A 26,780-nucleotide genomic window follows, 5' to 3' on the forward strand; every position below is an offset into this window, starting at 1 on the left:
TTTGGCTGGATGCGTGCCTGTGCTGTTCAATTCTTTGTGATGACATCCCCCCTCCTGGCAGAGCCAATAAATGCATTCTGGGAGGGTTTGAAGTGCAAGTCCGGGGCAGCCCTCAGGAGCTGAGATCTCTCTGTCGCCTCGTGTTTCATCTAAAAATGTCACTGAATGTCCATTCCACACCATAATATATCAGTGGTCATTCTGATATTTCAAAATGGTTACGTACATTGCCGTGGAGTAGGATGCCTATTCCCGGAAGATGCATGAGATGGGTTTCTTTGTATCTTAAATGGGGTAATAATAACCACTTTAAGAGCTCTTGCGAAGATCAAAGGAGAATCATGTATATGGAAATGCACCACATCGGACTCTTTATTCTGGAAGGGACTGAGAATCCTCCCCACACCCAGTGTCCTGCAAGCAGCTCTCTGAGGGCTGAGGTTGTATGCGCTTTTCTCCCATTCAGGGCGAGGCAGGGCTCAGTCCCAGAGAGGACAAAGTCACCTCTGGGCAGCTCAGGAAGCCAGGGAAGTAAACGATTAGGGTCAGCTATTGCTAGTTTGTTTGCTTACATTCCTTAGGAGTCCCCACTTCCTGATTGTTGGGCCAGATGAGCCAGCAGGAAAACCCTGGCAAAACTCCAAGGTTTCAGGGACACCAGGACAGGAGAGAAGATGGGAGTACTTCATCCTGTCCCCAAGTGGGCCCAAAGAGAGGGGGATTCGGGGGGAGTGGTGGTTGCGGGAAATGGGGTGACTAGCAAGCAGATAACAACAATGGGAGTCCTACAGGAAAGGGGACAAGAAAGGGGATTGGGCTGTCAGCACTGGACCAGGAACGACCTTGGGTTTCCATCCAGAGGGCCCATTTCCTAGTAACTGGAAAGGAAAGATGGGGAGAGAGACCCAGAGGGGTGAAATGGACAGAGACAGTGACCATCCCCAACTGAGGCCAAGGAGGAAAGGAAGCCAGACAAGGCATAGGAAGAAAGAGACCCATTAGCAACTGCAGAAGCTGAAGGAGAATTTGGGGATGGATGGGGGGTCAGCCCAGAGCAATCGAAAAGGATGAACACGGGAAGAGCTGTTATAGTTGGCTAAGGAGGTTATGGGTCACCTGTGGCTAGGATTGTGGTAGAATAATGGTGTGAAAGCCAGATTTTGAGAAGAAGAGAATGATGGGGATTTTCTTTTCTCTTCTCCCCATGGTAGCAGTTAGGATTTTCACCCAAATTGCATTTCTATTGCAAATGTCTTACTTGCCATTTAAAACTTAATCCACATAACTTGTGACCAGAACCAAGCCTATATTGTCTCTTTAATCCATCCCTTGGCAAAAAAGTTATTTAAGAAACAGAAAATTGAGGGATGCCTGGGTGGCTCAGTTGGTTAAGCAGCTGACTTCGGCCCAGGTCATGATCCCAGGGTCCCGGGATCGAGTCCCACATCAGGCTCCTTGCTCAGCAGGGAACCTGCTTCTCCCTCTCTCTCCGTCTGCTTATGTTCTCTCTGTCAAATAAATAAAATCTTTAAAAAAAAAAAAAAAGGAAACAGAAAATTGCAAAGCATTGTTTATACTGTGATCCTATCTTTATTTAAAAGAATGTCTGTGGGGGCGCCTGGATGTCTCAGTCGGTTGAGCATCCAGCTCTTGATTTCGGTTCAGGTCATGATCTCAGGGTCGTGAGATTGAGCTCCATGTTGGACTCCACGCTCGGGGTGGAGCCTGCTTAAGATTCTCTCTTCTTCTCCCTCTTTCTCTCCCCTCTCAAAAAAAAAAAAAAAAAAAAAAAAGAATGTCTGTGTTGGTGTGTGTATTTATAAATATGTATGTATATGATAAAGAAAACATCTGGGCTAATATATTTCAAGTTATAATGGTGGTTTCACCGGTATATACATATGTCACTTTAAATATGTGTAATTTAGTCGACATTAATTATCCCTCCATAAAGCTGTAGAAAATTATAATAGGGGGGCGCCTGGGTGGCTCAGTCGGTTAAGCGACTGCCTTCAGCTCAGGTCATGATCCTGGAGTCCCAGGATCGAGTCCCGCATCGGGCTCCCTGCTCGACAGGGAGTCTGCTTCTCCCTCTGACCCTCCCCCCTCTCATGCTCTCTCTATCTCATTCTCTCTCTCAAATAAATAAATAAAATCTTAAAAAAAAAAAGAAAAGAAAATTATAATAGGGGTTATCTCTAATGATCAGATTATGGTATATATGACATAATTCTTTTGGTTGCAAATGACAGACTCAGCAGAAACTTCTAAAGCAAGAACTTAATTGTGCAGATACTTCTTCAGAAATGAGTGGATCCAAGGTGTCAAATCATGACATTAAGGATCTCTCTCAATCTCTCAGTGCACCTGCTGTCTCAGTTATTGACCTCATTCTCAGACAGTTCCAGGCCTGCATCTCATCAGCCTAGCCCCCCAGTGGAAAGAGAGCAGCTCTTCCCCCAAGAGGATCATCACAGTCCTAGGGCTGACTTTCAAGGGCCTGGCTTGGCCCAGGGCTCATCCACAGATCAGTGAATCACTGTGGCTGGGGGAGGCACTGTGTTGATTGGCAAGGCCAAGGCCAAGGTCATGTAACCCAAGAGGCCAACAAAGGAACTTTCAAGGGCCTCTCAGGAAGCCAGTGAACTGAAAAAACGGGAGCTGAATAATTCTCTAGAGGAAATCCAGAGTTCTGTTGCCTGAAGAGGAGGCCTAAGCCCACAGGTGTCTGCTCTTAAAGGAGCCCTCACTGTCTGGGTCATATATTTTTGTAATGACTGTGTTCTAATAAGCATGCATTTCTCTTGCCACGGCAAGAGAAAAATGAGATCCCTCCTTAAACAACTGATTTGGGTTACATCTGGTTATGATCATTCAGGTAACTAAATAATGAGTGTGGAGAAAACATTAAAGCTCAAATCTTGGCCCGAGCCCCTGATCTTATAGGACATAGGCAGAACAAACAGTGTCGAGACCAGGAAACCAGCCTTGTCCTTTCCGTAGATGTTGATTGTGTATGCTCAAGACCCACGGGGCCATCAGACCATCTCTGGGGCTCTGGGTCGCCTGAGCGATGCCTTTGTCAAGCTCAGCTTCTGCCTCTCAGCCTCCTGCCTCCGTAAATAATTCCCCACATTCCTGTATCATATTGCTCTGTTTCTTCATTTCAGGGTTACACTAAGGACATGGTGCCAGACTTCGATGAGAAACATGATGAGTATTTAATATTGCTTCAGCAGAGGAACCGGTAAGATGAGCTGCTCAACGGCAGCCCTTCATATTAGCCAAATAAAAACCCTATTTCGATTTATTAAACAGCATGCAGGCTCTGTTTCACATAGGAATGGGATGCAGGCAGCTTCCACACAGGGGCTCGGAATATTATCTGCAATCCCAGCTCCCGTTTTTCTACTCGCTGATTTAATTGCATCTTTGATTGAGCTGTAGCAAACCGTTCCACATGTAAGTACCACCTCTCGCCTCCCTGCTGCCATTCTGGGAGAAGGTGGCTTTGTCATGGAAAACCTCTAACGTGGCAGGTCCTGTGCATTAGTCACCTGAATAGCCCTGTCTGTGATCTTCCAGGCTCTGATGGGCCCGTGAAATCTGAGCCTATAATCATGCCTCATTAGATCAAGGTGGAGTCGTTTCCCATCTGTGTTTAAAGTTGGTTAATATGTCATTTAACGTTAAGTTGGTACTCATTTTGACTCTGGTATGCTAGCTCCGGAAAAACCCTACGGTAGATGCAGTGTTTGGTGACGGAGGGCAAAGCAGTGTGATCTGGCTGGAAGGAGGCGTCCCGGGGCCCGTGGAAGTTCACGTTCAGTTCATTGTGATTTGTCACCAGGCCTCGGGCTGCGTGTTAAGCTGGGTTTGCAAATTCAGATGCGAGGAGGGGCCGGGCAGTGAGTGAAGCCAGCTCGGTGGAGACGGTGGACACCTGGGATTCTCACTTCCCAGCTGCTCAGTCAGCTCAGGCCAGTTGTTGTTTGTGGGAGCCTGGGCCCAGGGGTCCCTATCCTCCAAGGTTGCTGGAGAAGCTGGAAATCTGGATTTGGGTTTGAAATCCCCGGAATTTTAAAATGTTGGTAATGCACTCAGATTAAAACACAAAACAACGGGAAGAATGCTTCAGGCCCCTATAACAGACCTGCAGGAGTGGGGAGGATGGGGCCCTAATCTGGGCCTTGGGGTTAATGGGAATGATTTTGGGGTCTTGCAGGCAAGAGAGCCGGGGCGGGGGCGGGGAGGGGCGGGGTTGTTGTCATCCTGCGTGTGCATTCAGCCCTCATCTGACTGGCCTGACTCCCTGTGCTTGTCAGGTGGGGCCCCACTGGCATGTTGCATGGATGGGTTTAGTCCTTGGTGTTACAGGAGTTCAGCATTCCTGCCCACCGACCCCTTTACTAAGATGCCCAGGATCCCTAATGCCCGCCCACGTTGCCAGATGCCCCCATTGAGGCAGCGCGACCCCTAGTGGCGAACTCTTGAACAGGTAAACTGTAGGAGCGGCTAGAAGCGCCAGGCAGTGTGTCCTCCGTGCCCAGCCACCCGGTGCTTGTCTCCCCCGCCCAGGGGCGGCTCCAGCTGCGGTAGTAGGAGGCTCGTGCTGATTAGCCCAAAGGGGTTTTTATCATCATTAATGCCATGGAGCAGGGCGTTTTTATTCCGTTCCTGGCAGGCTAGATGGTGCCACCAAACACCTGAGTGATTATTTAATCATATCCGTGTGACTTGTCTGGGAGGACATTGTCATAGTTCCTTAGGAGCAAATTGCTTCTCATTAATCAGCAGATCAATAAGTGCACAATCAAAGGGGTACCAGCCGATAGCATAGAGGAGAATATCCAGAGACAAGGTTGTAGCACAAGGCAATTAAAAAAGATGTCCAAGCCGAGTTGCCATAAAATTTGGGGGATGCGCTGTCACCGAGAGGGGGCTGGCGTGATGACAGGAGCTCAGAAGGTAGAGCTGGAAACACCTCCAGATAGAGACATGAAAAGTGGGTGGCTCCCCAAGCTATCACTGGGTGTTGCTTTAGAGGCACCTTCTCTGGGGTGCTTCCCGTGTGCCAGGCGCCTCACTCCCATCATTTCATTATATCCTCCCACTACCTGATGAGGGGTAGCTACACTCCTTGCACCCGTTTTCCAGATGAAGAAGACCCAGAGCAGTGAGCCATGTGTCCAAGGTCATCCAGGCAGGAAGTGGGGGAGCTGGGCTGTACTTTCTGATTGCTGTTTGGTATGACATTGTCATAAATAATCAGGCAGGGAGAAACCCATCAGAGTTGCCACTTTCATGACGAGGGGTTTTGTGGAAATAAACCGCAGTTTATTGGAGATCTAGTTGTATGACCTGGTAGAAAACCAGCCTCTGGGCTGTATAGTGTGCACAGAGGGAAATGAAAACCCAGTCTGCTGATCCGGGTTGCCCCGTGACCTGAGAAAGGGGGTGTGTGCAGTCACTGGAGCCAGTTCCCAGGAGTGACTTGCCCAGAACATAGCTGCCACAGATGCCCGTGATGTTATTCTTTTACTCATTCAGTAGGATTTTGCTGAGGGCCTTCTCAGTGCTTAGCACTGCCACCGGTGGGAAGAACATCGTGATGAGGAAGGCACAGACTTTGTTAGTTAGTGCTTCTGGGGTCGAACCGACAGAAGCCCAAGGTAAATAGGCCTTAAACAGTAAGGAAACTTATTGGCTCATGAAAGTGAGAAATCCAGCTTTAGGCATAGTTGTATCCAGGTACTCAGCTCTGACTCCATGTTGGAGTCACCTGAGGCCAGTACTTCCTTCACGGGGGGCCAAGGCAGAGGAGAGAGCACTTCCTTCTTGATAGTTCTGGCAAAGGTTCTGAGGTGGGCCCTGGCCCCAGCCCCGAGCCAATCGCCCCCCGTGCCTGGTGAGGTGGCATGGTCTGACGGGCCACTCCTTGGCCACCTCCTTAAGCTGGGTGGTGGAGTGGGTGTTACCCAAACCATATGGAGAAGAGAAGGAATGGAGTGGTTCTGAAAGGGCATCCGAGAGGCTCAGTTTGGAAGATGGGGGAGAGTTGCTGGCGAGGCAAAACGAACAGGTGTCTGCCCTTGCCCTTGAGGAACTCCCTGGGCAGCAGCAGGTGAGCACAAGGCCACCTATTTATAACTATGCCCGAAGAAGCAGAACATGATCGTGTGCTCCAGGAGAGGACCAGGGGAGGTAGAGGAGGATGTGACACCCCCGAGTCACCCCTGCACAAACCCCCCGGAGGATCCTTAGTGATTCTGGTCACTCACCTTCATGAGAGATGTAATCACGCCCGACAGATTCACTCAACAACAGATCAACCAGACTGGGCCAAGTACTGGAGGGCTGACAGCCGAGAGGAGCTATAATACATCCCTCTAGATGCTGGAGGCTGGACTGGATCCAGGAGTCCAGCAGTGGTATTATTTCTTTTTTGGAAAAGGTGGTTTGAGGGAAACGTATAGGAAAAAAATACCCATGAGAGAAGTGAACCCACTGCCCCAAAAGGAAATTCAGGCAGAGAAGGAAGGGGAGAACCAGCACCCAGGGGGGCATTGGCATGGGCCAGTCTCTGAGTTGGAGCTTCAGCCCAGTACCCCATTCCATCCTCATGACACCCCAAAGAAGTCAAGGCACTCTTGATCTCATTTTACAGAAGAGGAACAGGCCTGGGGTGTGTCGGGACTTGCCCAAGGTCACACAACCTAAGGAAATGGGAGAGCCTCCTGTGAGGAGCTTCATCCCTCACACTGTGCAATCTCCACCCATACGATCGGGGATGCTGACATCCTTAAAGGGCGATTCCCAGAGCCCGTGAGCACCGACATTCTGGGAGGAACAGCAGGCTGTCTGCACCACTGCCCTTCACCTTTCTATCCTTCAAGGCTGGTCTCAAATGCCACCACCTCCAGGATGCCCTCACCTGGAATTCACTGCTCCTCATCTGGACTCCCCTTGCTCAGAGGCCCTGTGGCGTGATAAGCGGTGAGGAGACAAGAAACAGCAGAATGGTGTGGCTGGGAGATGGGCTCCAGAGCCTCGAGGACTAGAATTTAAATCTTGGCCGCTTCCTGGGCTCTGTGACCTTGGGCAAGTTCATCTGTAAAACAAGCCAATGGTAGGACCAGTGAGGGAGTAAGAGAGACAACACCCAGGTGTCATCTTCATCACCACCATCACCATATTAATGCTAAACACGCCTTCTCCCTGAGCTGACATCCAGATATTCCTTGAATGCTTGAGCCCTGGAGAAGCCCTCAGTTGGCCTCTGGGGTGACTGAGGTCTGAGGGGCCACCTAGCCTGGTCATCGCAACCACAGCGCTCTCAGGCTGAGGTGGTTCAGCCATCAACCCAGGCATGGCCACGCCCAGGAGTGACCCGCCACCACCCCTCACGCTTGGCTGCGCCCTCTCGTGCCCCAACCCCCCAGTCATGTCCCTCTGTCACATTCCCACTTCCTCTCTGTCCAAAGAGCTGTGTACAGGTGGCCCCACAGGTCGCTACAGGCTCAGACAGGAAGGCTCCAGTGATGAGCATGGGTCCACGGGAGCTGCGTTAGGATGCGCATCCATGTCTTCTCTCCCCTGCTAGACCTGAAGTGCCTTAGAGCCACTTGTTCCAGAAACAGGTATGGAGAGCATTCCTCACACTCAGCACAGACCCCATATCCAGGGGTCTGATGCCCGCGGTAGGAAGGGAGAATAGACAGACACACGGAGAGTCTCCCGTAGTGTGAGGCATGAGTCCCCTGCTCTGAAGCCAGCAAAACCCAGACTAGGGGTATGATGGGGCAGCAGATGGGCAGGGGCTCCATCTTCCACAGGGCAGGGACCGTGTCTGAGTTTTCTGAATCCCCTACACCGAGGGCCCGCTTTTTATGCAAAGCAGGCTATCAGTTAAAAAAAAAAAAAAAAAAGACACCACTTTTTTTTGATGCCAACGTGCGTAGTGCGTATCACTGTCGGCTCATCTGCAGCCGGGGAGTTCCTTCAGCGATCCCTTTCACAGTCTGGATAATTATCTCCTCATTTATCAGTTTCATAAATCCACATTGTCATCAATCATTCTGCTTAAAGAGAAGCACACACGGAGTACCAGCCCCAGATCCCACGTAGCAAGCGGGACATCACCGTCAGCACCCAGGCAGCGTCAGGAGACAGGGCGGCCTCCGGAGGGAGGTAGAGGCAGGCACCCTGTGGCTGGGCGGTCAGACTTTCCACTCTCTGGGCCCCTCCCAGGGCCCGGGCTCCCTGCGCTCTCTCCCCAGGGCCCGCTGCTGCCCACTGCAGCCCTTGGCGGTTGGCTCCAGAGAGTACAAGGATGGCTGTGTTTGGAAAGCGTCTCTTGGTAACTTGTGTTTTCCTTCTGTTTTATGCTGTTGCCCGCCCAACAATCAACTCCCAGGCTTCCAAGGCCGGCAGGAGATAAGAAATCTATAATAAATGTTCCTGCCATGATTGTTGAAAAGATGGATGTAGCAACAGCTAAAGAAACATTTAAAAACCAAACAAAGAAATCACCCGAAATGCCACCCTCCTTCCTCAACATGATTGGATTTTCACGTGTATCACCTTCCATGCCGCGTCCACAAACACACCTTTTTCCAACTTTGCACTTAACCACACACATCCCTTTGTTATTCTGCTCCCGCACCCCCCACCCCCACCCCCGATCACAAGCAATTCCTCACGTTTGGACAGACTCTTCATAATGATCTCAGCTGCATGGGATCCCAGGTTCCATTCCCTGGGGTTGGACTTTTGGGTTGCTTTCAGGGTTTTGTTATGACCGAACACTGACCTGTTGTTCCTGGTCAAGAGTGATTTGCCAGAATGGGCTCACTAAGGGGAAGACCAAGCATATGGCATTTTCTCTATTTTCATATTACTTCTGAAAAGGTTCTGTGAGTTACCAGCAATGTCTAAGCTGGCCAGGTTTAATGTCCTCTCGCTTAGCTGTAGAGATTGTCTTTGTTGTGGTGAAGACTCTCGAGCCAGATTGCTTGAGTTTGCACCCTAGCCCTACCACCATACCAGCTGTGTGGCCTTGGGCCAGTTACTTACCCTGTGTCTCACTCTCCTTATCTATTACATGGGGATAATAAAAGTAATTACCCCATAGGGTTGTTGGGGAAGATTAATGTCTTAATATAGTCAATCCTTATTATTCACGGGTTCCCTAAATATGAATTCACCTACTCATGAAAATTTATTCGTAAATTTTAAATATTTACAGTGCTTTTGTGGTCATTTAAAGACAAGTGCAGAGTGGCAAAAAATTTTGGTTGCCCAATACACACGTTCCCAGCTGTGGTAGAACAAGGGAATACTCCACCTTCTTATTTTAGCTCTTACCCCATAAGTATACTGAGTGCCGTGTCTTCCACATTTTTATACTTTTTATTGGTGATTTTGCTGTTTAAACTGGCCACCAGGCATGGTGCTGAAGTGCTCTCTAGTGTTCCTAAATGTAAGAAGGCTATGATGTCTCTTAAGGGAGAAAAAACATGTGTTAGATGAGCTTCCCTCAGGCCTGAGTTACAGAGTGCTGGTGTGTGAGTTCCATGTCAGTGTCTCAACTATGTATCAAATTAGGTGCCTTTAAAAAGAAACACACACACAGCAGGGTTCTGTATTGATCATTTGGTGAAAATGTTATGAGAGGCTCACAGGAACCAAATCCTGTATTTTCCCCTAGGAACAAAGTTTCAGTATTCACTAACTCCATGTTTGTGGTGACTTCATAAAATAAAACTACTGCGAATAACAAGAACCAACTACCGTATCTGTACCGCAGGTAGAACAGAGTCTGGCACCTCATACACACCCTTGATGTGATTACTGTTTCTATTATTTTTTAAAATTTGCATTTTGCTAGGTTGACAGGAACTTATTTAAAGGGGATGCACCCTGGTTGCCACGCGGGTTGGTTGTCTGTATTTCTTCTTGTGCGGAAATAAAGCTAGTTGATGCGGGGTGCACAGAGGTGGTTGTAGAGACACAGGGATTTGGTGTCCGATGGGAGTGGTTCTCTTGGGGCTGGTGAGGATGCTGCATGCTGTTTATGGTACTGACAATATCAGGAGTTGGGAAAGGATCGAGCCTGAGGTGTGAAGTTGGGTTTTCGAGAAAACTTGAACTAGAGGTCCAGCCATGTTCACAGCAAGACCCTTTTAGCCAAAAGGTGATAATCATATCATTAATCTTGAATTAAAGCCTGCTTTGATATATGCTTTCATTGCATCAGAATATAAACTGATGACATTTGAGATATCAGGAGTGAGCTTTTGAGAACACGTTTATTTACTGAAGCAAAAAGTCAGTCTGCCTGGTCGGACGAAGGATGTTTTATGATTTGTAGATGTTCTCTGAACTCTCTTGCAAAGGCTTAGAACCTAAGACCCTTAGACCCATGTTTTGTTATGCCCTGGAGAAGGTGCCGTTATCCACATGAGGTGGAGATGCATGAAGTTGGGGTCATCCCAGGAGGCCCAGGCTGTGTGGTGATTGCGCTCACACACGCCTGCTGTCTTCGGCCACCGCGGAGAGAGGAATGACTTGCGCCTGCGTTGTTGCTAATGTGCGTTTGAGCCTCAGAACGAAAGCAGAAACACCCCTGCAGGGCCCGAAACAGTCTCCCCCTTGCTGCTTCTCTGTGTGTGTAATGGGCCTCTTAGAGGCTGTTTGTCGATGAACAGCTGGGCACCGGCCACCCGGCCTCCGATTAGAGACGCTTTGCCCGTCAGAGGCGCAGTTCTCTCCCCATGTGGGCTTGGGTGGCGGCCCAGGCTCACATAACAAGGAGCAAGTGATTGTTTCTCTTGCAGGGTGTTAAAGCATCTGAAAACCAAGGACCCCATGCAACTGAGACTGGAGCACTTGGAGCAGGGCTTCTCTGTCTACGTCAACGGGGCCAATTCGGAGCTGAAGACGTCCCCCCGGAAAGCTGTCCACTCTGACTTCACCAGGAGTGCTTCACATGCCGAGGGGACACACAGTGAGCATGGGTCACCTGGGCGCAGTGGAGCTACGTCCCATGCCCTGAAACTTACCAGCAAATAACTAGTTAACCTGTTCAAGTTAACTCTACCCACTTTGCCAGAAAGAGAGCAGGGGGCACCTGGGTGGCTCAGTGGGTTAAGCAGCCGACTCGGGATTTCAGCTCAGGTCATGGTCTCAGGGTCGTGAGATTGAGCCCTGTGTTGGGCTCTGCACTGGATGAGGAGACTGCTTGAGATTCTCTCCCTCTGCCCCTCCCCTGCTGGCATGCACGTGCGCTTTCTTTCTTTCTCTAAAAAAAAAAGAGGGAGCCGGAGTGTGAGAAAGAAAGAGAAATCCCTTTTTATTCCTTTTAAAACTTAGCCTTGGGGCGCCTGGGTGGCTCAGATGGTTAAGCGTCTGCCTTCGGCTCAGGTCATCATCCCAGAGTCCTGGGATCGAGTCCCGCATCAGGCTCCCTTCTCCTTGGGAGCCTGCTTCTCCCTCTGCCTCTCTCTCTCTCTCTCTCTCTCTGTCTCTCATGAATAAATAAATAAAATCTTTAAAAAAAAAAAATAATAATAAATAAATAAATAAAACTCAGCCTTGGCCTCCATTACCCCAGGGCAAAGGTGGCCAGAGCAGTAAATTCCTGGCTTTTCCATTTCACGGTGCCAGTAATTGAAGGAAATGTCTAGAATAATTTAAATTATACCCGATTTTCACTGGATCTGTCTTCACTTTAGTACCCAACCCTGTGTGCTATTTGACTCCACAGTTCATGTCTGAGTGTAGTTAATCCATACCTCACAGACTTTAAACCGGTCCCATGTGTCCTGTACTAAAAGCTCAGAGAGTCTGTGGAGTTGGAATGGGAGCACCCCACCCCGCGGCTGGTTCCAAAAATGACCTGGCGGGACAGTGAATGAAATGGCTGAGCACACGGGGTTGGGTCCCAGTTTGGCCTTTCTTGCCTCATCTGTCAATTGGGACTGACGAGGGCACCCATCCCTAGGGCACCAGAGTGCCCTTGAAGGCAGACTGCTTTGTCTGAGGACCCGGCCTGCTAGCGAGTGGCGGGAAGAGCATTTGGAATGAGGCAGAGCTGGGTTTCTGCCACTCTCTAGCTTTGAGACCTCTGGCAGTCGGGTCCTCTCTGACCCTCAGTCTCCGCTTCTACGAGATGGGAATAATTAAGCCCACCTTGCCGGCTTGCCAGGAAGGTTAAATGACATAAGAAATGTAAAATGCCCATCGCACAATAATCTTGATTCGTGTTGTTCTCATTCGTTGCCTTATAGGTATGGGGAATATCCCAAGCCGTGATAGACAGCAAAAGTCAAAACAACGAGGAGATAAAAGGAGAAAGTAATGTCCCCAAACCTTCGCCTAGGAGAGTCACTGCTGTCCAGCTTAGAGTTTAGCATGAGCTTCCTAGCCCTCCAGGGCAACGAGGGAAGTGGGATGATTCTCTTAGCTCTCAGGGAGGAGGAGTCGGGCCAACCTGCTGCTAGTTGGGACAAGCAGGCCTTTCCTGGTGCAGGTTTCAAGGAGGTGCAGTTAGCAGGCGTCTCTGTACTTGGGCCCCCAGCAGTACCTTAACTCATTCAACAAATAACCCTCCCTTCTGTCTTCTTCTACACAAATGATGGCCTGTACTGCTCACGGTGTGTACCCTGCTTCCCTATCTCAGAGACTGTTCCTTTTGTATATAGACCTGCCGGTTCAGCTGTGACTTACTCCTCCCCCTTCCCTTTCTCCTGGGCATTTGGCCTGTTTTCTAATGCCCCGCTGCTACAAACAGGACTCGCTTTGCATACGAGACTTTGGGCACGGGGTGTGCATTTTAGATGGAAGTCACGCATCTTCCTTGGGTGTGAACTTGTCACGGCTGCCTCGCTGAGTCTCTTTCCCTCACCCCTGGTGCAGATTACAGACGGAGAACCCTGTTGCGAGAAGCAGAGGAAGCTTTAAGACGGAGTTCACGGACAGCCCCCAGCAAAGTCCAGCGCCGAGGATGGCACCAGGTCTGGAAACCCTGGGCAGTGTAGAGACATACGGCCCTAGCTCGTGCTTCAGAACAAGGAGCAGGGTTCTTATGGAAACAGAAACATAATCCGAGCACTGGGAATCCCTGTGGGCAGTGGTGGGTCTGGCTGGGCACCGCACTGGTGTCCTCTCTGCATGTAGTGTTGGCGCCTGGAAGGTAGAGGAGTCTGGGGACCTCCCGCCCCCCTCTGTGTGGCATGATCCTCCCCTCCAGATGGGGGATGGGGCCACCCCAGCACAGACTCACAGCCCCGTGGTGATGACTCATTTATACAGCTGTCTTTTACTGAGCACCTACTATGTGCCAGGCACGTTCTTCGATGCCAGGGATGCAGTGGGTGAATGAGACCAAGCCCCTGCCCCACAGACCTGAGATGCCACTTCAGGGTGCTTCAGCAGCTTGTGGTTTTGAGTGCCAACCAGGTACGAGATGCGGGCTGAGTTCCCACGTGACTCCTCTCCTCTGTCCTCACAGTACACCTGTAGGGCAATTTCCAAATTTCTTCCTGTTTTAAAGAAGCCAAGGAGATGAGTGCTCAGAAAAGCCAAGTGAGCTCTCCGAGGCCAACCACTAAGAAGTGACAGTAGCAGGACTCAAGCCCAGATCTTTGTTCCAAGTGCCGTATTCTTGCCCGTATAGTCCTTACCTTGCGGCTACTCACATCTTGTCTGGGATCAGTGGGTCTCAGCCCCCCCAGTGCATTCACATCACCTGGGGAGCCCCATCCCCAGAGATTCTGACTCACTTGGTCTGAAATGAGGCTTAAGCAATGGTGTGTAATCCTTTTTAATCCTGTGGTCACCCAGATTTGGATTGATTTTTTGCCCTGTGCCGTATGTGTGGGTCTGTAGGAAATATTTCTGCAAGCTTTATTGGCCGTCTTTGCAATAACCCTGTAGGTCTATTACTGTCCTCATTGTACCTTTGATGAAACTGAGGCCCAGAGAGATAAGCTGACTTTCTCAGAGTCACAGAGCTACTAGGGAGGTTTGAACCCTGGACCTGTGACCCCCAAACCCATTGGTCTTCCCTACCTTTGTGGGTCTGTGATGAAGTACTGAGGGTGTTCCTGGCCAGCTAGCTGACTCCCACAGCCTTATCTTAGTGCAGGTGAGCAAGGCCTACAGGGCACACAGCCTAGAGGCCTCCTTTTGTCCCCGGCAATGAATGTTAATTTCTCATTAAGGAGGCCTTTCTCCACTTCCCACTTCAGACCCTCCTAGTTGTTTCGAGTGCCTTCTATTATCAGGAGCCATATTTGCATCTTAGACTGTGACTTCACAGCTGGCCCCAGAGCCTGTGCAATTTAAAAGACTTGGCCTAAGATTAATTAGCATCCCTCCCCAGCCTTTCCCTGCGGTCCCACACTTCACAGGGCCTAATCATGGCTAATTTCCTGGCTTCCTGATGCCATGAAGGCTGTAATTGTCCTTCTGCACTGTATCAGTCAGGGGTCAGTCAGTGCCTAACAGTAGAGACCACTCAGGCTGTTTTAATCAGAGATGAACGGAGCACAGGGAAGTGGGTGCTTGCAAGATCTCTGGGCGGCAAAAGAGGAGGGGTCCTGAGCTGGCGGCCTCCAGGAATGGCACCCAGCCTTCCAGGAAATCTGCTACCTAGGACAGGGTGGGGAGGGTGGAGGGTCAGCATCAGGGACCATCCAGGAAGCAGGTGACCACCGCCACAACCCTTGGCCTCCGATGACACCGTGCCTGCGAGAGCAGCACTGCCCATAGCCTGTGCGGCCAGGCTGGGACGCTTGAAAACCCATCGCCTCGGCCACTGTGCCCAGCACAGAATCGGCCACCATGTGTCCCCTTCTTTCCACCTCACTTCTGCTCTCCCTGCTTGTAGGAGGCCATCTGATGGGCTGTAGCTAGCTCACTTCCAGAACGTCCACAGAAAGGGCATCTGGGAAACACAGACTGGCTTTCTGGCCTCTACTGAACACAAAGTCATCCTAGGAATAAAGTAGAAGGGGTTCTGGGGGGTCAGCCCCCCCGACTACTGCACGGACTCTGCTCCACCCACATGCCATGTTTTGGGGACTACCCCCTCTCGATACGGATAAACCAGGGAGCATTCAGTAGTGGTGAGAGGACTAGAAGCCATGTCCCAAAAGAAATTATCCTTTATTTATTTATTTATTTTAAAGATTTTATTTTTATTTATTTGACAGAGAGAGACACAGCAAGAGAGGGAACACAGCAGGGGGAGTGGGAGAGGGAGAAGCAGGCTTCCCACAGAGCAGGGAGCCCAATGCGGGGCTCGATCCCAGGACCCTGGAATCATGACCTGAGCCGAAGGCAGACACTTAACGACTGAGCTACCCAGGCACCCCTCATCCTTTATTTTTAATTTAGCAAGCATTTATTACCCCAGGCCAGGCACTGTGTGAGGCTCTGGGGTTAGAAGCAAACAATCACATAAGGCTTGGTTCCTGCCCTTGCAGCCCCAGCTGTGAAGACGGGGGGTAGGGGGCACTGTCCCGCCCACAAGGAAGATGTGACAACCGGTCCAAGCATAAGGAGGACTGGCCTGCCGGACTTCCAAGTAAGCAGCTTGAGGCCTGTGGGCTGAACTTGTCCCCCAGAGAATGTTTTTTGGACTCACACGGTTTAAAAAAGACTTAGTCACTCGCTAACATTTAAATTCAAAAGTTTTTCTGTATTTTTAAAACGCTCGATTCCGACTTCCCTGGAAAAATGGAAAGAGCTGGCCGTCCTGCTGGGCTTCGCCTCCCCACAAGGCAGCCATTCGCAGAGTGCGGCCCCGTCAGGCCGGGTACACGTGCTCCCGTTTGCCACAGTCCGCACCACTCCCTTTAGAGCCCCCGAGCCGAGGCCAAGTGGCGGCTGTAGCCTGTCATTGTGCTTGGGCTGCTCTTTCCCTCCCACCTGCTGGCTTCCCGCCTCTCCATTTCCCGCCTGGCCCACTGGGGCCTTTGAACCTGTGGCCCCTGGAAAGACAGGAATGGGCTTTGGAGTCAGACAAGCTCCTTCCTAGCTGTGTGTCCTGGAGCTGGCGGTGGGACCTGTCTGAGCCTTGAATCCATCATCAGTCAGACCTCCCAGGGCTGCCAGGAGGGAGTGCGTGCTCGGTGTGTGGTTTGTCAGCAGGGGCTGTCCGCTGCTTTGGGGAGGGGCACCTGGTGGCCGGGGACAGACGAGCCCAGAGAGATGAGTGAGGGCACCGACTCAGGAACCCAGGGGCCACAGATCCAAGCCTGGGCTCCACCACTATCCAGTAGCACGGCCAGGAGAAGCGGCTCAGCGTCTGGTGGCTGCTTCCTCATCTGCAAGTGGGGTTAGGAGTGGCACCTGCCCGGTAGGGCAGTTAACAAGGACCGTGGAGCCTGACCTGACAGCTGGGGAGAAGCAGAGCCAGCCCCACAAAGGTCTGGCGGGAGTCTCCCAGCAGAGGGCACGGTGGGGCGGCAGGAAACCGAGTCAGGCTGAAGGGACCCTGGGGTGGCCAGTGTGCAGGGACGGAGACAGTGAGTGCGGGGTCAGGGGTCACAGGTCAGAGGGGGCAGATCACACAGTGCCTGGAAGCCCCCAGGAAGAAGTTTGGATTTCGTTTTATTTTATTTATTTATTTTTTTTTTAAGATTTTATTTATTTGCGAGAGAGAGAATGAGAGACAGAGAGCATGAGAGGGAGGAGGGTCAGAGGGAGAAGCAGACTCTCTGCTGAGCAGGGAGCCTGATGTGGGACTTGATCCCGGGACTCCAGGATCATGACCTGAGCCGAAGGCAGTCGTTTAACCAACTGAGCCACCCAGGCGCCCTGGATTTCATTTTAAATGTGAGGAATCTTCTGAAGGGTTTTCAATAGGAGAGTTACGTGTTTGGGCTCACGTTTTAGGAAGATCCCTGGTGGCCGCATGCCAAAGGATGCCCATAGGGTCAAGTGGCTGCAGGAGGACCAGGCAGGAGACTTTGAAGCAGGGCTCCCCCCCCCCATCCCTGCCATGAGCCTAATGCAGCCTGTGTCTCTTTGTCCCCCAGCCTCCACCTCACAGCTCTGTCCCTGGCCCCCAGAGCCCCCTGATCATCTCAGCTTCCTCGACCCATCCCGGGGTGTCATCTCCCCGGTCTTTTAGTATTCGTTTGTGGAAATTGTCCAGGAGAGAGACCATCTGAATCAGTCGGTCAGCCTGGACCAGATGCCCTCTCCCGCCTTGCTAGGCTGTGACCAGAAGCGAAAAGCCTGCCTGCCCCGGAGCTGTTCCCTGAGCAAGGCCTGGAACCCCAGCTTCTCATCCAGGACAATAGATAGACCCGATGTACCAATTGCACTGTTGCCTGGAGGAAGAGGGACTGATTGGGTTTCCTTTGACCCCAACAAGTGGAGCTAAGTACGAAGTTTCTCCCTGGTAGAAAGTACCCAGGGACAGGTTTTGGGGTGCATAGGATAGGAAGGAAGGCCGTCTCGACCTCACTTTTTTGGGTGGGCTCCACTGTCCTTGGAGGCAGCCAGAGGTAGGCCGTGGTCAAGGCGGCAGAATCCCCAGTGGCCAGTGGTGGCCAGTTCTCAAAAGCCACTCGATCAGGAGACGTCCCACCTCCTGGTCCCAGTCCTGGGGCTGCTCCTGTATGGCTGTGCCCAGCAGGAGGGACAGGTGGGGGCCACAGAGGCACTTGGTGTTTTGGTACTGACCACGGCCAGGTCAGCAGGGGACACAGAGGTCACAGTGCCCAGGGAGCCCCGAAGTCCCAGCCCACCCCTGGCCAGCACTGCTCCCTCGCCGTGGCCTCCCTGCACTCTTCAGCGGGCCGGCTTGCCAGTTTTTCTGAGTGTTGCCCTAAACTCCCCTGGGTCACATGTCCCCTTCCCAGTGACCAGGACCAATACCTTTGCCTCTTCCAGTAGAATAAGTTCCCTTCTTAGGGTCTTGTCCAGCAACTAGGAAGCACTTTCGGGTAGAGATGCCCCTGACAGAAGGGGCTGCCCCAGGCACACAGGCCCAAGGATCCCTGCTCCACAAGGTCACAGAGTCATCCAAATACTGGCCCAGAGCCTGACCTGGAAAACCCTTCTTGGGACTCTCCAATTGTGGGAGAGCCAAGGAGGTGGATGACGGCGCAATGTTGGCTTCCGAGCTATTGCCTGCGCCATGGACTGGGCTGGAGGTGATAAATGGGCTCTTGTTGGTACTGTCCTTTATCCACCACCACTTCTCAGCCTCAGATTTTTCTCCTGCTATCAGTGGATTAAGATTTATGGCTTCCTCAGCCTTGTAATACTTGGGTGGACAGCGGCCTAATCAACAGAGCCGTCGTTTACCAAAATGCTGTCAGATTTGATGAACGTCATCGGCTCTTAGCATTAAATTGGTGGTGAAGGGATTGGCCTTTCAGCAATTTACTGTGGGGTGGGCTTTCCTTAAAGGCCCAGAAAGCAAGTTCATTGCAATTTAAAGCAAAGGCTTTGCTTTCACTCTACTGCTGTATCCGGTTTCCTGTTGTGGGCCAGGCAGCTGAAGCACCCCCAGGAAAGTTCACGAGTACAAATGTGAAGCCCTTTCCTTTGTTTTCCTATTTCTGAGTTTTGAAAACCCCTGCCGTGAGGACAATGAATGAAACAACCCATAAAGCATCGGCTTTTACAGCAACCTTGCATGACGCAGACTGTCAGAGTGTTGAGCGCTATTATTTATAAGAGATCAGACAAATCCGGGAAGAACATATCAAATAAGGTAGATTTACTCCCCACCCCAAACCTGCCTGTCAGGATCGTCAGAGCTCTCTTACTTCTAGAGGGAGCTACTTACGTACTGCACAACCTGAACAACCATACAGGGCAACCCCTAGCCTTGATCTTTCTAGTCTACAGTAGCTTGAACGCACATCTCTTAGAACACTTTGCTAAGGGGGCGGCAGATACACACCGATAACTCTGGGCACAGCCTTGGGCTGAGTGTGGCTGAGGACAAAAGCTGGCCGTGGGCCGGCAAACTGGAACATGGGTGTTCGGGGATCAGGGCTTTTAAATCCTGTCCTGGTATGTGGGTGATACTGCAGGGGTCTATCCAGTCTGGGTGCTGCAAGTGGGCAGGAGAGAGCAGCCACTTACAAACACCCACTCCGGGTAAAGCAGCGTGCCAAGCGGGGAGCCAGCCAGGAGCTCAGGCATCATCCTTGCAAGCATGTGAAGGTGGGAGGCAGGGAGCGGGCGCCTCCTGGGGGCTGGGCTGGAACCTGCCAGCCTCGTGCTCCTATTGGGAGGTGGGCGTCTTCATGTGGGTGAGGCGGCTCCCCATCTCCTCCAGTGGTGGCAGAGGCGCCTCCCTGGGGCTGGGGTAGGAGAGCAGGCCAGATGGAAGACTATTTATTCCCCTCTCCAGCACCCACTCAGCATTTAAAACTCTTTCTGGACCACATTAATCTTGTCAAATGTTGCTTCCTAAACATGTTCTTCTGTTGTGTGTGCTGTGTGAACTACCGGAGGCCAGGCCATTGGTGGTTACATTTTTTGCTGCCTTGACATGCTTCCAGAACCGTGTATGCAGTCAGGATTCAGAAAGGACTTGTTGATTATACATGCCCTCATGCCTACTGCAAACCCATCTCCTGACCTTTGGGCAAGGCAAGCAATTGTGCCAAACTCCCAGGAAGGGAGAGGAACACTTCTGGGGAGGGGGAGGATGGGAAAGCAGCAGTGGAGAGAGACATACCTGGGCTCTCCTTCTTGAACCCTGGAGGTCTTTCTCATATTTATCATTCAGATCAGACCCGGAGAGCTGCATTAATGCCAGCTCTTTCACTTGCGTGGGAATTCCTAGTTCAGGCATGGCTGGATCCAGGCACTCAGACAGTGTAGCCGGGCTTGTTCTCCATCTCTCAACTCTGCTTTTCCCCATGCTGCTCTGCGTGGTACCAAGGTGGCCACCATCAGCTCCCACCTTACGTTCTGTCAGCCTACTGTTGCATCTCTTTGGCTTCCCTGAACCAGTCATCTAGTCACTCCGGGCCCGCAGGATCTAGCGCTCAGTTTGGCTGGGCCTGTCATATGCTCCAGCCACCCATGGACTCAGTTCCACATGAACACTTGGATTGGGGGTGGGGAGGGAGGGAGAGGATTTCTCCCAAAAAATCAGGGTGCTTTTGCCCAAAGACGGGGGGCACATGTGGGACGGGTGGAAACGGCAGCACCCACCACAAAACTTAGGCTCATGCTACTCAAACTTCAGTGTGCGTGTATGTCACCGGGGCTCTTGTGAAAATGCAGATTCTGATTCCTAGCTCTAAGACAGGGCTTGAAATTCAGCATTTCTCACAAATTCCCCAGGAGAAGCCGAGGCTGCTGGTGCACAGACCGGCTGTACGTGCAGTAGTGAAGTCCTAGTCCAAGCCTTCCCTTTCTAGCTAAAGGAACAGAGAACTATGGAGGGGCCAGGCTGTGCCCCATGCCCAGTGCCCCTCCCTCCATGCCCCTGCCCCTTCCCCCTCCTCTCTCCCTCCCCCTCGCCCTCTTTCCAGCCCTTCCTCCTTCTCTCTCTGTCTGTCTCTCTCATTTCAGCATTTGGATGCTATTAAATGGTTCCTGAGGAGGAGGGGGGAGCCCGCCCTCCCCAGAGTTACGGTAGAAAAATCTTTCTTGGAGATGAACTTCAAAGCCCTTACAGCTTCATCCTGGCCCAAGGCAAGAAGACTCTCCGGAGTCTCCTGGCCTATTCCACGTACAGCTTCCCCTCCATGCACCCTGCAGCCGCCCTCCAAAATGCTCTGAGAGCAAGCTGACACAGCCTGGGAGGCAGCGGGGCCACACTTGGAGTCAGAGCATGGGGGGCATGGCCAAGTGACGGATGGCCCTAGGGAAGGAAAAATGTGGGGCGCCTGGGTGGCTCAGTCGTTAAGCGTCTGCCTTCGGCTCGGATCATGATCTCAGGGTCCTGGGATCGAGCCCAGCATCGGGCTTCCTGCTCGGTGGGAAGCCTTCTTCTCCCTCTCCCACTCCCCCTGCTTGTGTTCCCTCTCTCGCTGTCTCTCTGTCAAATAAATAAAATCTTTGAAAAAAAAAAAAGAAAGAAATATGTCCCGAGCACCTTCCTTCTGCCCCTCTGCCTGCTCCCTGTTCTCTGACAGGGGGCTCCCCACCTGCCTTTTCCAGCCTCTCTTTTTCTTTACTCTCTCTTGCCAAGATCTTTTTCTCGAATGATCTATAGCCATGCCCCTGCCTACTTTTTTGAGTGTTTGATATTCTCAGGAAATTCCTTGATTTCCCTCTCTTCTCCCCAAAGGCCATGGTAGCCGAGGCTGGGCACATTTCTTCTTCACATGCCCATTGGGGGCAGTACAGTGGGGCAATTTAGTACTGGGGTCGGTGGGCAAACTCCAGCTCATGGGCCGAATCTGGCCACAGCCTGTTCTTGTAAATAAAGTGTTTTGGGGACCCAGCCATGCCCGTTTACTTAGGCAATATCTGTGGCTGCTTTCGAGCTACAATGGGACGGTTCAGTACTGTGACGGAGACCATATGGCTGGCAAAACCGAAAATACTTTCTTTTTACAGGAAATGTTGACCCATCCCTGGTTTAGAGCAAGGCCTCTGGAGCTATCCTGCTGGGGTTCAGATCTAAGCTCTGCGGCTTCCTAGTTGTGTGATCTTGGGCCAGAGGCATGGAGCCTGGTGCCTCGGTTTCCCCCTCAGGTTGCTATAGGACTAAGTGAGCATCTAAAGCACTAGGAGTAACACTAGTGTGAAAGTGCTGATGGGGGCGGGGGGCGGCGTGACTGTGGTGGAGAAAGGTGTTCAGTCCTAACCAGGGAGAGGCCTGCAGGGCAGTAAGGTTCGGCATCATGTCCTTCATCATCAAGATAACCGCTAAGTTCACCAAGCTTGTGGGGACGCAGAGTCTTACAGGGGTGGAGCGTTCTAACCCAGGACACGAGGAGAAAGGCAGGGTCTAAATCTCTGTCCCTCGGAGGGGTAATGCATTCAGTACACATGGCGTGGCCGACCTCTTCCTTCTCTCCGGAGCCGGGCCTCCCTAGAGCGAGGCCCAGAGCAGAAACTTTAAGGAGGCCCTCGCTCTTGGATTTGTGCCCCGTCTTAAATGTGGTGCCTCGCTGATGCCCCCCTGGCCCCAGCTCTGAGAAGTCGGGAGGAAAAAAGGACCCCCAGGGTCTCCTAAACTCATTGGATCACAAAGCCAATTTGGGGAAGTTTATCACCCCCTAACGTTCTACTGCTAAGGTATTTCAACCGAAAAAGTTGCTTTAAAAAAATTCCACTGAACATGCTTTGTGCAGTAGGAACCAGTAAAGACTTCTGAGCAGAGGTGGCGGGACCCGTCGGGCTGGCCCTTCCGAGCCAATGCCGGGCCAGCGTGCCTCGTAGCGTGACTACTGGGGGACAGGGACATGCCACCTCGCGGTCAGCCCCCTAAGAAGCTCACCCCTCAGAGGAATCGAGATGCTTGTTCCATTGTGTCTGAAACAGCCTCCTTTTGTCTAGAAATCGGTGCAAATCAGAACGGAAGCTGGTCCGCGGCTCCACATCGAGCCCCCTCTGGACTATTCTGAAGATTCTGAGGCATGTGGAGATGAGACCGCCAAGGCACAGGGTGCTTCTGGGGACCGTCCACAGGTAGGACTGGGCCTCAGCTCGTGTTACAGTGGCTCTCAGGGTGCGTTGTGACCTTCCTTCCTTATGCCCCTGAGTTCTTTCACTCCGACATTCATCTCCCACACTCTAGTGAGCGCCCAGACCACGGGCTAGATGCTCCGCTAGGGCCCCCGGAGTCCAGGTATCAGTAAGGCTGGTGTCTGACCCCAGAGAGGCAACAGCATAGGATCCCTCTACCACAGGAGGGAGCTGAGGGGTGGGGCAGGGTGTGGTGGGCCCAGGAGAGAGGGTATCCAGGAAGGCTTCCTAGAGGAAGTGACATTTGCCAGGGTCCTAAAACCTGGGTGAGAGTGTGGAGCAAGGAGGGAAGGGGAGGTGGGCAGAGCTGATATTTAGCTGAAACCTGATGGGAAAAGCATTGCAGGCAGAGGGAACAGCATGCACAGATGCCGTGAGGCTGGACTTGTTGAAGGAGCACACTGTAGGCCCAATGTGAGCCCCAGAGGGAGTGTGGGATGAGGTGAGGTTGGAAGGGCAGTGGGGCAGACTAGGAGGTGCACAATGAGCCTGGCAAGGGGTGAGCATGGGTGGTTGGATTTTATTCCAAGGTCATTGCTTTTATACATAGAATGAGTGCATAGATTGTCTCCATGGCTATGCAGAAGCAAAATTACCGGGAGGCAGCAGGACAAAGTCAGGCCCCTAAGCCAGCCCCTGCCCCATTCGCCAGGCGTGTGTTCCGCTGTGGCCCCAGGCTGCAGATGCAACAGCTTCCATCAAAGAACAAAGTCTTGCTTCTGTATCAAAAACCTGCCTTTAAGAAATGCACATGACTCATAAAATCTGTGCGAACAGTGACCAGAAAACATTCCTCTGTGGTGTTGCCTGTTTGTATGTCCTTCTTGGCACATAAAAGAAGGACAGGTAAGGAGCAAAGGGTCACTTTGGTTCACATCCTGGCTACAAAAGTCTGAAAGTAAATTGGAAATTCTGTCTTCCTGGAAGAGAAAAAAAAAAAAAAAAAAAGCCCTTTTGTTTTTATAGAATAACCCAATGACCTTGTTTCTTACCCAGTCCCTAGAAATGGGATTTTACAATAGGCAAAGTTGTAGTGTGGACTTTATTGCCTTTAACACCCACCTCCCACACAACACACACACACACACACACACACACACACGCTTCTGAATCAACAGAATGGTCCCTGCTCAGGATCTGAGCACATGTCTGTGCAAATAGCCGTCAGTCTCCCTTCGTTTGGGAGGCTGGTCTGCGGCCAACTTCAGTCTGTTACAGTCCCAGCCACGCCCCCTGTCAGAGAACGTGTGCACGTCCTTCATGCAGGAAGTGGGGTAGTTCCCTCGTCTCCTTTGGCCATTTGGTACCCCCGCCCCCATTAAATGAACATATAGTCCTTCCTTGGCAAGCTCCCCAGCTCCCTGCAGCACCAGACAACCTGCCCCTCACGAGCTATGAAAGCTCCCATTAGCATTCCCGTGTGCACGCGTGCTCTGAATCCTTATCGCCCTGCCCTGCCAACACTTCATTTTCTCCCCCGTGAGTGCTTGATTGTATTTCTTTCTTTCCTTTCCCTCCCCATCTTGAGGGGGCACTCCGTAAGTCTTCACAGTCAATTTTCCCTTGGAGTTATTTCCTGCTAAGTGAAAGAGTAAAATGGTGACGCTAGTGTTCGGCCAAGGCAGAAGCCGTAAGAGATGCAATCGGAACGAGAGAGAGGGGGAAAAAAGGCATGTGGCTAAATATACTCAGCCACCTCACACTGTTTGCAAGTGCAGCTCTGAAATGGAGCAAAAGGAAATGCATGCCTGCGTGTGTACTTTTCATCTGACCTTCACCGTCGAAACACACCAGCCTGTCTGCCTTCACTCATACCCTTAGCGATCTTCAATTTCTTGGTGGCTCTGAGTTCACAGACCCGCATGCTGCAGGCATGCTCTGTTGGCCCCCAGCCCATTGACGTGCATGGGGCTTTTGAAAGAATTACTAGCTGACATTTAAGAATCAGGAGATTCCGTGTCAAAATGTGAACTGGGGGCTTGTCTTGAAGAACCCGAACATTCGGGGCCCCATTCTTACATGACAGCAGCAGCTGGACCTGAGGAGCAGCCGCCCCGGGAGACACGGCCCACGGTCCCCGCTCCAGATCCCGGGCCCTGTTCTATACACTGAGGATAAAACAGACAGTAGGCAATGGGGCTTATCAGAGAAATGGCAAAGGGCTGGAGAAAGACGGGCAGGGGCTTCTCGTTGATGAGATGCTCCGTGCGCAGTTCCCGAGAAAGCCAGGGAGTGAGGCATGTGGGGAAGAGCATGCCGGGCACAGGAGCCGCAGGTGCGGAGGCCCCGAGGCGGGAGGACAGGGGGACGCCAGTGTGTTTGGGCGCTGGGTGAGCAAGCGGGCAAGGAAAAGAGGTGAGGCCGAGGCTCAGATGGCCCAGGGCTTTGAGGCTGTAGTAATGGCGAGGGATTCTGTTCTGAGTCAGGGGGGAAGCCACTGTAGGGTTTTGAGCAGCTCAGGAACTTGGATGAAAACAGGGTGCCTCTTTCCAGAGAGTTCTGCCAAAGAGCCAGGTCTCAGTCATGTTGGGCTTTGTGTTGCAGTGCATAACAGGGCTCCATTTATGTATCAGGAATGAAACAGTGCACACTCTTTTCTATTAGTAAGATGTGGTTTTTTTCCCTGATAATGCACAGTCTATATAAAGAATTCAATTGATAACAAAGAAAATAAAAGTCTTTTCATAATCCCACTGCCCCAGAGATCATAGATGGGTATATCCGTTCATAATATAGATTTCTTGTATTCATTTTATGTATGTGTTGATTATATCCAAGAGGAGGTGGTGGATCTGGAATGTTCCAGTCCTGGCCCCTTCCCAGTGAGTGGTAGTCCGCGAGTTTAGTTATCGGCTCTGAGCTTTCCCTCCACTGTATGGACCCTGGAGTGGGGTAAACTGGTTATTTGCCCACAATTACCGTTCAGTGTTTTCAAGTCTTTGTTACTGGCTGACACGTGGAAACAACTAAACACGTGTCACAAGCTGTGTCCCCAGCAGCTCTGCTCCCTGTGGACTCTGCCGAGGCCCACGACGGCTCACCCACCTGGGGGTACGGTGGAAATTCTATTGTGCCATCACTGGCCGCCCCACTGGTCCCCAGCAGGGCCCCGCAGCAAATCCCTTCAGTCCCCCTTCAGTAATTTCAATGGTGAGGCTTAAAAAATGAAGGATCGTTTTTAGGGCCGTCCCATTGCTTGGGTACTTCTGTTTTAGATGACCTTATAAATAACTTCACAGTGAGTACTGTTTTTTCCTTGACTTTTTTTAAGATTGTATTTATTTATTTGAGGAGGGGGCAGAGGGGATGGGAGAGAGAGAGAATCTCAAGCAGACTCAGCACTGAGCGTGGAGTCGGATGCGGGGCTTGATCCCACGACCCTGAGATCATGACCTAAGCCGAAACCATGGGTCAGACGCTTAATTGACAGAGCCACCCAGGTGCCCCTCCCTTATTTCTTATTGTTACTTTCCCAAAGATGGGATTATATACCATCCACTCTATTTGATAACCCCACCTTTTTTATTCAGCAAGATGTGGTGGCCATACCTCCACGCTGGTCGTCACTCAGTCCTCACTGAGCCAGTGTTTAGGTGGGTGGTGGCCCAAGTTTAAATCCCAGTCTGCTTACTTTCTACGGGCCTGCAGTGGTGTGGGTGAGGCAGGGATGAGTTTGACCAGATCCGCTTTGGGAGCGGGAGCAGAGAAGGAGGAGGAGGTGAGGAGGGAGACGGGAGGCCTGGAGACCAACAGAGAGGACGAGGGACCAGCACATCTTCAGGGACGTAAGTTGCTTTTCCTGCGCCCATTCTCTCTGCTTGCCCCTAGGGTACCAAGTCTTCCGCCGACACCACGCCCCGTGATTTTCATTTCACCCTTCTGGATGCCCACGGATGCCCTGACCCTGCAAGCAATACAGACAAAGAAAGGATCCTCTTAACTATTCAGGATGTGATGGTAAGATGGATTTCAGCCTCATAACCCCACAAAGGGCCAGGGTCTCTGCCAGAGCCAAGCAGTTGGGCGGGAGGTTGAGCCCCACGAGAGCATCTTCATTTACACCTGGGAAGATGGCGCAGGTCACACAGCAG

The 26,780-nt window shown here is 51.6% G+C and overlaps 1 protein-coding gene across 15 annotated transcripts in view; it reads left to right on the top strand.

Annotated features, from left to right (window-relative positions):
* The window catches only part of KATNIP (katanin interacting protein), a 184,139-nt gene that overhangs the window by 46,743 nt on the left and 110,616 nt on the right, over window positions 1–26,780 (top strand). For 14 of the 15 annotated variants that reach the window (XR_010411933.1, XR_010411934.1, XR_010411935.1 and 11 more), the window contains 5 exons: window positions 3,171–3,247; window positions 10,839–11,008; window positions 12,919–13,016; window positions 22,501–22,632; window positions 26,518–26,646. Coding sequence is in view for 10 of the 15 variants with exons in the window: in XM_054507570.2 (XP_054363545.2) it covers window positions 3,171–3,247; window positions 10,839–11,008; window positions 12,919–13,016; window positions 22,501–22,632; window positions 26,518–26,646 (606 nt within the window). In the remaining 5 variants the exon portion in view is untranslated. Of the gene's footprint in view, window positions 1–3,170; window positions 3,248–10,838; window positions 11,009–12,918; window positions 13,017–22,500; window positions 22,633–26,517; window positions 26,647–26,780 lie in introns of those variants that run through there. The other variant, XM_064592893.1, reaches the window with a different exon arrangement.

This window comes from Mirounga angustirostris, unplaced genomic scaffold (genome assembly GCF_029215605.1).
Source record: "Mirounga angustirostris isolate CCGP_5_RB_7025 unplaced genomic scaffold, mMirAng1.0.hap1 SCAF_5, whole genome shotgun sequence".
Taxonomy (NCBI): Eukaryota; Metazoa; Chordata; class Mammalia; order Carnivora; family Phocidae; genus Mirounga; species Mirounga angustirostris.